Below are 12,844 nucleotides of genomic sequence, written 5' to 3'. Positions count from 1 at the left end.
TACCTGAATTATTGGAGTTGTTATATTTTGCTGAATGTTCTTCACTATTTTCAACAGCAGATCGCTTTGACTTCTTTAAAAATAAAAAGAGACGGGAAAAGCAAAGAATAAACATACTGAAGCTGAGAGTCAGAATAAAAATATTTTTTAGGCACATAGTTAAACTATCTATATATGAGATCGTATTTGGCCTCATAATTTAATGGAGTGAAAAAGTCATAAGCCAAAACCAAAGTGGAAAATAAAACCAAGAATTCTGACTATTATCTGAGGCCAATCACACCCCCCAGTTACATTAGGACATAATCAGCCCAGCAAGCCAGGAAACTTATATGGTCCATTTCTCTGCTGATATTATGTGGCTCTTTTTTAAAAGCTGCAAACCAGTCATCTGGAAATAGTTTTAGCTTTCAAGGAGATATAGCACAAAATCTGTCATTAACTAAATGTGCACCATTAACCTAGAACCTTCTTCACATGTAACCTAGAACTTTTCTTTACACAGAGAGAATTCAGAGAGACACCAAGCTTACCTTTCGAGCTAAAATCTTTCTCTTTTTTCTTTCTTCTTCAGATCCATGGTGAGACTGAGCTCTCGTCAGTCTTCGGTGCTGGTGAATCTATAAGAGACCACCATTCACCACAAATGGAAGGGTATCCTACACTAAGGAAAATCTCTAACACGTTTTGCCAAGTCAGATTATTTGGATGAAAAATCTTTCCCTGCTCAACAGGTCTGCCTCCAAGCTCAGGTCTGGATGTTTGAGAGAAGAGTATGCCAGAAGGTGAAGACCTTTCTCACTTCCCCTAGTTCCTTCCTGCCTCTCTTTTACAGAAGATGAGAATGGTCCCCACACCTTTAGAACATAGACCATGTATGACCCCCACCACCCAGCCCACCCCAATTATAAAGGATGACTGCCCTTTATAGGCGTGTGTGTTTCCTCCACAGGCTGAGCAACTTGAGCACGGGACTGTGAAGTATTCATCTGTCTCACAGAATTGAGGCTGGAGCCTGGTTCAGAGTACGTATGCAAGAAATGTTTATGCAATGAACAATAAGTTAAAGTAAATCACGGTGAATTCCATAGCAGGGGATGGGGCACTAAAAGATCAAAGGGCAATGAGGAACAATTCACAATTTACCTGTTTCTGTTCTTCAATTAGTCTCTTTTCTATACATTCTTTGGCAATTCTCAATGCCTCTTTTAACTTTGTGGGGATCTGAAAGAAGAGAAAGTACATGCTCGATTGAGTAAAATAGCCAGAGATTCTCCCAAATCCTGGTTGTAATGAAGGAGTAGTTGGTTATCAAGAAGGACATCTGGAATGAAATCAGTTATAAGCTATCTACTTGAATCCTATCCTGGCCACTTTTGGTATCCCCAACACACTGAGCTCATTAGCATTTTTAAAATTAAATTTATTAGGGTGACAATGGTTAGTAAAATAGCTCATTAGCATTTTTATCAATGAATATTTAAAATGAACACATAAATAAACATGATGTTTCAAGTGTGAATTCCCAAGAGATTCTGAAGTACCAAAACAATCTTGAAAAGGAAGATTGTAACAATTGTCATCCCAATAAACTTTAATTAAAAAAAAAAAAGAAAAGGAAGATTGAAATTGGAGGCCTTACTTCCCGATTTCAAAGTATATTACAAAGCTAAAGTAATCAAAATAGTGTGATACTGGTATAAAGAAAGACACATAGACAAATGGAACAGAATAGAGAGCCTAGAAATAAACACTCATGTATATGATCAAATAATCTTTGACAAGGGTGCCAAAAGCATATAGTAGGAAAAGGTGTTTCTTCAATAAATGGTGCTAGGTAAATGGGATATCTACATGGAAAAGAATGAAGCTGTACCCCTACCTTATACCATATACAAAAATTAACTAAAAATTGGATTGAAGCGCTTCCTGTCAAGATGGCAGAGTAGGTAAACACTGTGCTCACCTCCTCCCACAACCACATCAAAATTACAACTACACTATAGAACAACCATCAGTGAGAATTACCTGAAGTCTAGCTGAACAAAAGTCCTATTGCTAAGGGTATACAGAGGAAGCCATGTCAAGACTGCAAAAAGAAACACAAAAATATCCTAGAAATAAACAATTTAAATAATCATCAGTAGGAATAAGGGACTGGATTGAAGACCTAAACCTGTAAAACTAGAAGAAAGCATAAGGGAAAAGGTTCATGATACTGGATTTGGCAATGATTTCTTGGATGGGACATAAAAGCATAGGCAACAAAAGCTAAAATAGACAAATGGGACCACATCAAACTTAAAACTTCTGCACATCAAAGGAAACAATCAACAGAGTGAAAAGGCAACCTATGGAATGGGAGAAAATAACTGGAAATCTTATATCTAACAACGGATTAATATCTGGAATATATAAAGAACTCCTACAACTCAACAAAAACACATTAATTGAATTAAAAAATGGACTTGTCACAAAAAATCGATTATACCACAATAAAGTTGAAAACAAAATAAAACAAAGGACAGAAAATCAAAGGGGAAAAAATGGGCAAAGGACCTGAATAGACATTTCTCCAAAGAAGACATTTCTCCAAATGGCCAAAAAATATACGAAAAGATGACCAAACATCTCTAATCATTAGAAAAACGCAAATCAAAACAAAACCACAATGAGCTATCACCTCATACACATTAGAATGGTCATCATTGAAAAACCAGAAAATAACAAGTGTTGACAATTATATGGAAAAATTGGAACCCTGGTACACTAATGGTGGGAATATAAAATGATGCAGCTGCTAATGAAAATATTATGGAAGTTCCTCAAAAAATCTAAAAATAGAATTACCATATGATGCAGGAATCCTACTTCTGGGTATATATCCAAAAGTATTAAAAGCAGGATCTAAGCACGCCCCATGTTCATTGCAGCATATTCACAATAGCCAAGAGGTGGAAAAAGCCAAATGTCCATCAACAGATAAGTGGATAAACAAAATGTGGTATATACACACAATGGAATATTATTCAGCCTGTCACACGCTATAACATGGATAAAACTTGAGGACATTACACTGAGTTTTTACTCAATTACAAAAGGACAAATACTATACGATTCTACTTAAATGAGATATCTAGAGTAGTCAAAATCATGGAAGTAGAGAGTGGGGAAATGGGGAGTTGCTGTTCGATGAGACTACAGATTCAGTTTGCAAGATGAAAAAGTTCTAGAGCTCTGTTACACAACAATGTGAATATACTTAACATATATATAAAGCTTATTGGAACACGCACACAAATTCAAATAATTATAACATTTTATAACTTCAGAAGGATTTTCTCTGTGAAAGATATACTTCTGAATTTCACAAGATTAAGCTTTTCCTTGCTGAAAGATACTCATAATAGCCTGGTGTGCTTTTGAGCCTGTCATTCCTTAATTTATCAGTTGTTTAAACCAGGAGGAAAGGAGCTCAGGCCTGGAAAACAGATATACAGATCATGTTGAACTTTTTGTCTGTATTATTTTTTAAAAAACATAAACTTAATAAAAGCTTTGAGTAGGTAATACAGTCATATAGTTTCAAAATTCAAAAGGTATAAAAGGGTACACAATAAAGTCTCCCATCTAGTTCCAAATGGAGGCAACCAATGTCACCAGTTTCTTGTGTATCTTTCCAGAAAGAAAATTCATGTACAAGAAATTAATGTTGGCTTTTAAAATCATATTGTCTCTGCTGCATAGACTCTTGGCTTATGGGAAGAGCAAGGTCTGATAATAATCCTTGGGCTGGACTATCAGGGTTGGTAGAGAGTATATTTATTGACAAGGCTGAATACATTTCCTAAGGAGTTTCAGTACAGAAGAGATGAATTTAAATGTTTTTCTTTCCTACTTCAGATCCAAAGAAGCTATTACTGTCAGAACCCCTTTAACTGGCAAAAAAGGGCAAAGGAAAACATCTCTGTCACCTATACAACTATGTTTCCCCGAAAATAAGACCTAGCCAGACCATCATCTCTAATGCGTCTTTTGGAGCAAAAATATAAAACCCAGTCTTATTTTAAAATAAGACTGGATATGACATGATACATGATATGATATATGATATGATATATGATATATGACATGATATATGATATGATATATGATATGATACCCGGTCTTATTTTAATATAAGACCCGGTCATATATAAGACCGGGTCTTATACTAATTTTTGCTCCAAAAGACACATTAGAGCTGATGGTCTGGCTAGGTCTTATTTTTGGGGAAACACGGAATCTTCTGACCCCACCCTGTTTTTGTTTTTCCTAAATATAATTTTATCGTAAGAATATTACATATTCTTTGGGACTGTAAAGAGGAGAAAGAGAACTACCTTCATTCTCCTGCTCAAAACAACACTAACAGTGAGTACGGAGGAGGGCCAGGCCCTAAACCAGGCATTCACGTAGATTATCTCAGTTGTCCAATGACAATAAACAGGTATTACCAACCCCACACTCTGAGTAAATGCAGACCCAAAGATTAGGCACCTGCCATAGATTGGTGGCTCTCAAATGGGGGTGATTGTGCCCCCTCCCCTTAGGGGACATTCGGCAATGTCTGGAGGCATTTTTGATTGTCATGATGCACTACTCACATCAGTGGTACAGGCCAAGAATGCTGCTTATCATCCTACAATGCACAGAAGAGCCCCCACAACAAATGTCAAATGCTGTGGCTAAGAAACCCTGCCTTAGTTAAATGGCTGGTACTGAAAAAGCAGAGTAAGGCATCAAACTAGAGTTTTAGGGTGCCAAAGCCCCAGCTCTTTCCATGACAGCACACAACACCGCTGCTTCCCAGGGTTCTTCCTTCCAGCCTTTCTTCTAGATACAGGTGTTTTTTTATACCCTGTTGTATTTCACATCCTGCTTGTTTGCTCCTTGGTCCAATAATCATTTTCCATGCTACTGCAATGTTTTTATAAATTTTGCTTTTATTAGATGAAAATATTTTATCAACTAGATGTACTATGAATTATTACACTACTCCCTAATTGTAGGACATTTAGATCTTTTTCAAATTTTCCTTATTACAAATCCTGGACCTTGTTTTTTTAACTAGAAAAGTGCTAACTTTCAAAGTCAACTTACGTCACAAACCAAAAAATGATATGACTTGCTTTACCTTAAACTGTGGCTTTTCAGAAGTGGTTAGTAAAACATCACTGAATAATCTGTAAAGAAAAGAAAAAATAAATCATTCTTAAAACAGGTGCACTCTCAGAACAGAATCAAAGCAGAATGAGACATCTTTAGCCCATGAAGTCCCCACCATATCCACCAGGCCTGGCCCAATCCATCATTTCATGTTTATCAACACACTCAAAACTGTTTACAAGCCACCAACCCAGTATGATGTTGGGGAAAACCCCGACTCCAGTTACTGGGTCAGCTGTGTACTGGAGGTTATTTCCCTACTGCAGGGCAAAAGTCCTCTCATGCTACGTAGTAAATTAATTCATACTTTAAAAATAATCATTTTTACAAACTATTATTTATTATATTATATTATCATTTACTTATACTGCAAATAATATATGTAGTAGATATTTATAAATAGAATAACTGGTTTTCCTGGTTTTTTTTGCCCCAGAGAAGAATAAAATTTGTTCTAGAGGTCAATAAAATTAAAATGTACAAGTAAGTAGAAAGGAATTGTTCTCACTGGAATCTAATGAGAAACTTTTCTTCTAAGAAAAGTCGTGTTTCTCATGTTCTCTTAAAAAGAAATAGCAGCTTTTAGATACATCGATTCTCTCTTCCAAACTATGTAATTAAAAACAATAGCATCAGGGGCAGCTGATTAGCTCAGAACACGTCACTACTAACACCAAGGTTGCCGGTTCAATCCCTGCATGGGCCACTTTGAGCTGTGCCCTCCTTAAAAAAAAAAAAAAAAACCAGGGTGGCCAGTTGACTCAGTTGATCAGAGCGCAGTGCTCATAACACCCAGGTTGCAGGTTCGATTCCCACATGGGCCAGTGAATTGCGCCCTCCACAACTAGACTGAAAACTATGTATGACTTGAGTTGGAGCTGAGCAGCACCCTCCACAACTAGACTGAAAACAACGACTTGACTTGGCGCTGATGGGTCCTGGAAGAACACACTGTTCCCCAATATTGTCCAATTAAAAAAAAACAAAAAACAATAGCATGAAGAATCCTGAACTGTTTTGGCTAAAATAGATCAGAGTGTTTAAATGGTTGTTTGGGCAGTGCCCAAAAGGGTCTAAGTGAGTCTTTCCTTAAACTGTCCCCATTTAAAAAAATCAGGAACTACATCACAAGAAGTGACAGGGTTAACCTCTCCCCACAGAGTTCCCTGGGCAGCTCTGGAGGTGGAGACATAATTGTCTCCTTCAAGGCCACGGGTCCATTTACTTCCCGACAACACATTTTAACTGAACACAGTACACGCTTCTCCAGGTGCTCTTCTCAAGGCTGAAGCCTACGAGGTAGAAAGACTTAAATGAAGAAAGAATATTTGGATCTATTTTAGGACTGGACTACTGGGAGAAAAACGTAAGAGCTTTGGAGTAGGGGGAGTAAATATAAACCCAAGTAAATCAACGTTCCCTAACTACAAATGCATTCAGTTCTAAAAGTTTGTGTGAAAATTAATTTGTTTCCCTAACTGGATTGATTTTCTCATGTTCGCATTGTTATCGACGGTGGCTAGTTCGGAAAAGAATGCACCGGTGTCAGTTACACATTAGAACATCACATCCACGGGGCAGGGGCTTGGGCTGCTCTGTTCATCACAGCCTCCCCAGGGCCCAGGATGGCACATGAGCTACAATAGACCCTCTATAAGAAACCTGAAGTTATGGCTACCTCCTTTGGACTCCAGCTGCTTATGCACTTCAAGCTGTCCCCTGCCTGTTTCCCCATATTACTGTTTCCTCAGTGCATCTGTTTACAGCAAGCTGGTACAGACCAAGCACTGGGTACACTGCATGGCACGTGATGCTCACAAAATATAAGCTGAATCAATATTAATCATAACTAACATTTAATAAGCACTTATTAAGTACCAGGCACTGTACGAGGAATCATCTCATCAGATCCTCCCAGCAACTCTCTGAGGCCTATTACTATCCCCATTTTCCGATGAGGAAACTCAGCTTCCAGAGGTGAGGAAACTTGCCCAGTCACCCAGGCAGAAGTGGTGAAGCTGGGTCCACCCCCAGGCCTTTCTAACTTCAGACACACCCTTCTGAAGAACCACCTTGCTGCTTCTCCATAAAAGGACAGAAAATGTACTAAAGGAAATTTCCACCACTTCATCACCTATTCATAACCCTGGTGATGACAGAATGTCTTCTGAGCTCTCAGCTTCTAGCACACTGCCTGGTACATGTTAGATGTTTAATAAATGTTACCCAGTGAGTAAATGAATAAACAAGTACAGGAGGCCAGAAATACATTGCCTCCCTCCTGGAGGGTGGACCCTCCAAGGCCAGCACCTTGTGAACTGGCCACAGCTGTGGCCCAACTGGTGCCCGGAAACAGTGTCACACAGGACAGCTGCTCGAGCGGGCCTCCTTCGGGATGTCCTCAGGGGGGCTGCCCCACGTATACATACACAATGCTGACGTCGACAGGGAGAGACACACGTGAAAAGGAGACTGAGGTGACAGGAGAGCAATCAGACTAAGGTGGCAGAAAGGTCGCAGGAAAGGTCATGACATCGTGCTGCAAATGACCTTCGGCAAACAGGTTCACTTAGACTCTGCAAGGACTGCAGCTGAGTCTTTACTCCGGTCCCAGGCGGCTGGGTGAGTAGTCGCTGTTCAACAGTTATGAAGATTACAACGAAGGCATATGATTGACTTACGGCATCTGTAAGAGCTGGGAGACGGTGGGCATGCCATTTTTACAGGCTTCACAAGACAGCGTAGACTCCAACACGGCCACTTGAAATGAACAGATACACATTTTAGTTCCACAGAACACGCTGGCAAATCCACTTGGTGATGAAAAGCTTGACACTGCTTTGCAACAACTGTCTGCAGGCTGATCAGGACAGTGTCAAAATTCTTCACGCAGACAGATGGCGTACACGGGGAGGGGAATGCTGGCAACACCGATGGTACCGACGACTGAAACTAAATGGTTTAGGAACCACATGCTGACAGAAAGCTAAATATATGTCAAAGATAATTATAGGACGGATTTAAGATATCATTCATGAAAGTGTTTTGCTCTCTTAAAAGAGAAGTAAACACTAAACAGAAGTAAAATTCTGAACTCGAAAAACATTTTGCTGCTTGCTTGCTTTTAATCAAAACCAGCACGCAAAATGCCAATTGTTGATACCTCGTCATACAACACCTTGGATGATATAAACAAAAGCAGCCAGATTTTCCTCCTCACAGGTCACTGTTCAGTTTCAGCTGTTCAAACTCAACACAAAGTAGTCTCAGGGCCTGTTCTCTTGAACCACCTTATTTAACACTCTAGCACTTGCAGGAGGGTTGACTTGCATACCTCGACGGCACAGTGGTCCACGAGCTAGCCTGCCCTCCCCTCTCTGCGCTCTAGCCCTGAATTCTGAGCTGGCTGTGGAGGGGACGAAAGGGTCCCTGGATGAGCCTGCATCAGTTCCTAATGGTGCCTCCCACCTGTTCTCAACCCCTGAGGAAATGCGGGAAGACCTTAGGTCCACTTTGTTGAGGGTCTGCATCCCTGTCTGCCTCGCCCAGCTCTGGACCTGCTGGGCTCCTACCTCCCAGGTATCTGGCCCATGGCTCTCTTGTTCCTGCAGGTCCCACTCCAGCCTTGATCTGACACCTGCCTGAGTCCTCAAGACTGGCTTCAAATTGCCTGATCCTGGCTTCTGTTTCTGTATTAGACTCAGTCTGGCCATACTTCTCTTTACATTCTCCTGCTTCCCCAAATCTAATGCACGTTATAAAAAGCCTCCGTTTCAGATAGCCTGACAAATGGACAAGACATCTGAATTTTCAGTGAAGCACACTTAAGTAAATTACTCAGATCTGGTTTACTTTTTAATTGGATAGAATTTCTGGCTGTGTGGAGCATGACAAATTCCTCTGGGACTTTTCTGGACTCTAGAAAGGGGGCGAGTAGCTCTATAGACTCCCAGGGCCCAGAAGACACCCTCAAACTGCATACTGACCCACAGTCATAGACGGTTCAGGAGGGAAGGAGTCTACAGGCACCGAGTCTGGAGGCCGTCCGTAAGTCATTTCATACAGTAAGTGGCCAAAGCAGTGGACATCCACACTTTCCAATGTCTGTGGAAGAAAACAGAGCAGTGGTATGGCTTTGTGAATCCCAGAACCCCTACCCCAGGCTTCCACTGAAAAAAATGGCCCAGACAACCCCACTCATGACAGATAGTGAAAACGCAACTCCAAAGCGTTTTGTCCAAGCTCACAAGGCATTGCTCTGACCAAAAGTCCTGGTCCCGCCCTCACGGTTATCCAATCAGTGACTCTATGGTCCTCCTTTTCCCTCCTACCATTTCAGCTCTGCCTCGTGGAGATACAAGCAGTGCTCTGTGGGAGGAACGGCCTGGCGCACCCCAGTTGTAGCTCTCACTGCTGAGTGCACGTTTCTCACGTGGGCAGATCATGCGTCTGGCCATGGAGCGATTTATACCTCACAATGAACCTACTGTCTCAATACTTCCAGGAACTTACATTGATTTTCCTGAATTGTGAGAAGTAAGATCGGTAGAAGGAAGGAAGACCCAATAAGGAATTCTCCAGGTCTAGCAGCCGGCACGTGTCCCCCTCTAGCATCACATTGGAGGCATGGAGATGCCCATACGGGAATCCCTTGTCGTGCAGAAACTTTAGTACCTATTAAAAAATTTGTACAGATTACATTTCCCCCCAATTCATTCAGAGAGAAGATAGGTTAAACTTTCTTTTTTAAAATCAATATATTCTGAAACAAAATCAAACAGGTCACTAAGATTCTGAAAGAAAATTTCTACGTCCATCCATTTCTCTGGAAAGGGAGTGAGGCTGCATGCTTTCCAGCTATGAGACTCAATGCCAAGCCCCTCATTTCCAGAGAACAGAGAAGCAGCCCGCGCGGCTTTGGGCTTAATGGCTTATGTCAAAAAGCTCTGATCCCAACAGGCCACGCCCTCTTCAGGGCAAAGTCTTGGTCGTCCTGCATGTAGGAGTAAAACTTTTTGGCCAGTTATTCAGGAAAAGGGGTGGAGGTGAAACCATCTCTAACCCAATCTACCCCGGAATATATTGGGCTGTTTATTAATAGAAACGTGACAGGCTCCCATAAAAAGAAGCAAACTTTTCAGGTGCCATTTAATAAGCAGTGGCTCATCCAGTAATAGAGGTGCCCAGGACTATCAATTTAGGACTGGAAGGAAATATTACAACTTCTCTTTCCATTTGTTTTGTTTTTAATCTCATTCCTAATTTATAATGTATAAAATATATGTAGTAGTACGTGTACATAATGGTTAAATATATACAATATAAGGGGGGTTATGCTTAAATTGTTTTCATTGACAGGGTTGCACAGTCCAAGAAGCTTGGAGAATACTGCTCTCGAGCGTGATCTGGGAAAGGCTTTTCATGCTAATTACACTTCTGTAAGGGAGCCATATGGTTATGTATTAATAGGTAATATAACAAAAATCAAGAATCTTGGCAAAGAGATAAAAGATCAACCAAAAATAACACAGAAGTTGGTACCCACACCGGTACATTCTTAAAAATCAGATACTAAATTCCAATAGCGAAGCTTTTTGGAATTTTGTAGTTCTAGTCAGTCTTAGTCTTAAATATTTGCTTTTTGGGATGAAACCCGACAACGCCTTTCGTTTATAAGCCATCGGGCAACTTAAGCTACTTCGGATATTGCCCAAGAACGTTCCCCAAAGAACCCTGGAATGCTGGGTGAGATTCCAATGCAACTTCAACAAAAATTAAATGCCTCTTACCTCTAATATTTGCCGCCCATATGTTTTTATTTGCTGGAGTTCAAGGCCTTGAATCTTCTTAGGGTTGCAGTACTTCTTTAGGAACGGGTCTTTTGGTTTTGACTTTGGAAAAGACAAAGAGCATGTAAGAGAGCAGCAGAGGGAGGACACCTGCACATGGGCTCCCCAACAGGCAGGACTACAGAGGCTAGAGGCACCAGAGCGCAGGATGTGGGTTTTTAAGATACAATAGCCTGTACAGCTGACAGAAAGAGGCTGACCTGGGTTTCGTCCCTTCTCTAGTCCAGTGAAGATGTGAGCCTGGTCTTGGTTTTAGCCGACCCCCAAGTCTCGTATACTGTTAGAATTTTTCACTATTATTTAAAAGAAAAATTTTTCCAACTTTGAGATAGTTCAGTATTGCTTTGTTAAATGGAAGACACAACTTTAAAACTGACCTCAAGAGAGCAGCCTACAATGCAATGGACATAATCATTAAATGTTCAACCTCCCTCAGGTGGGGAAAGGAATGATCTTTAACCAAACTGGGTAGTTTTTATTACTAAAATCAAAATAAATTCCAAATAAAATCCTCACGGCCTACCTTCTGAAACGTTAGGGATCAAGTGTCCATAACAGGTTCTAAAGGGACTTGAGAACTTTTTTATCACCATGAACTTGCACCACAAGTACCTTGTAAATCAGGTCCTTCAAAGTTCCTTTTTCATTAAACATCCTAATTAGCAATGCAGAGGATTCGTTAGCTGTGGCAAAGGTAACCCGATAGATATAAGGGTGCTGCCAAAACAAAACAAAAAAAATTCACATTTATTTGCATCAGCATCTAGGTCCTTTTACATCCAGGATTTGGTTCTATAGTCAAGTACCATCTCCACAGTTTAGTTGTATACAAATATAAGGATATTCCCTAAACACATGGCACTTCCAAGTTATTAGATGACCCAACTCGCACCTCATTCTTTACATGAGAGAAGGAACATAAACAATACTGACAAAAGCAGGTAACTGATCTGGTAAACTTTACGAGCAAAGACATCTGCTCTGGTATGTGTGTTCTCATAGTTCCCGGCAGAAGTGTGGTGGAAGAGAGGGAAGGTCTGAGTTTCTAGAATAGTGGTTTTAATATTCTGCCTCTATAAACTGGTAAAAAATAAAGCCAAAACCTAGGACAGCCAAGTGGGGACCAGAATAAATGCGTCTTCATTCACAGCTTTGCCTAACATTCCATATTGCTGCACAGTGCCAAGCCAGGGAGCACAACAGCCAGAAAACAAGCAAAAGTAGCATCTTTTGGCATCTTGGCCCTTTTCCAAAGCAGCTAGCATGAATCTTTCTGTCCTTCCCCTGAAGTATGTAATATGATGACTCCCGGTGTCCTCCTGAGATGGGGACTGACGTCAATCAAGTGCGGTGGGGAGTAAGACAAATTATTGATGACCGAAAGGAAAATAGTCATAGGACCTGAAATTTTGGTTACATGAACCAACTGGCTCCAGATAGGTATTACAAGGTCCATTAGCTCAAAGCAGTACCATAAAAATTTAAACGCATGGGAGCTGAGTTATGCAAAGATTTGGGGAGTAGGGGTTAAATGGGTTGAGGGAAAATGTAGTAATTGTGCCCAGGAAAATATAGTAATTAATCATGAAGTTTCTCCTGACCATCACATCAAAATGGTTGCTGTTGATATTTTAATAGCTTTACTGAAATATAATTCACATAGCATTACAATTCACCTATTTAAAGTATACAATGGTTTTCAGTATATTCATAGAGTTGTGCAACTATCACACACTCTAACTTTAGCACATTTTCATCACCCCAGGAAGACACCTAATAAATAAAAT

The 12,844-nt window shown here is 40.4% G+C and overlaps 1 protein-coding gene across 10 annotated transcripts in view; it reads right to left on the bottom strand.

Moving 5' to 3' along the window:
- Positions 1-12,844, bottom strand: part of PXK (PX domain containing serine/threonine kinase like) — a 67,402-nt gene that overhangs the window by 13,688 nt on the left and 40,870 nt on the right. For all 10 annotated transcript variants that reach the window (XM_033132319.1, XM_033132321.1, XM_033132320.1 and 7 more), the window contains exons 8-16: positions 11,670-11,774; positions 10,998-11,099; positions 9,721-9,882; positions 9,195-9,312; positions 7,890-7,968; positions 5,177-5,225; positions 1,147-1,224; positions 534-620; positions 4-73 (exon numbers count right to left, since the gene is read on the bottom strand). In XM_033132319.1, the coding sequence (XP_032988210.1) occupies positions 4-73; positions 534-620; positions 1,147-1,224; positions 5,177-5,225; positions 7,890-7,968; positions 9,195-9,312; positions 9,721-9,882; positions 10,998-11,099; positions 11,670-11,774 (850 nt within the window). The remainder of the gene's footprint in view (positions 1-3; positions 74-533; positions 621-1,146; positions 1,225-5,176; positions 5,226-7,889; positions 7,969-9,194; positions 9,313-9,720; positions 9,883-10,997; positions 11,100-11,669; positions 11,775-12,844) is intronic.

Source organism: Rhinolophus ferrumequinum, chromosome 17 (genome assembly GCF_004115265.2).
Source record: "Rhinolophus ferrumequinum isolate MPI-CBG mRhiFer1 chromosome 17, mRhiFer1_v1.p, whole genome shotgun sequence".
Classification (NCBI taxonomy): Eukaryota; Metazoa; Chordata; class Mammalia; order Chiroptera; family Rhinolophidae; genus Rhinolophus; species Rhinolophus ferrumequinum.
Note: the sequence above shows the minus strand (reverse complement) of the source record. Positions and strands in the feature narration are given on the sequence as shown.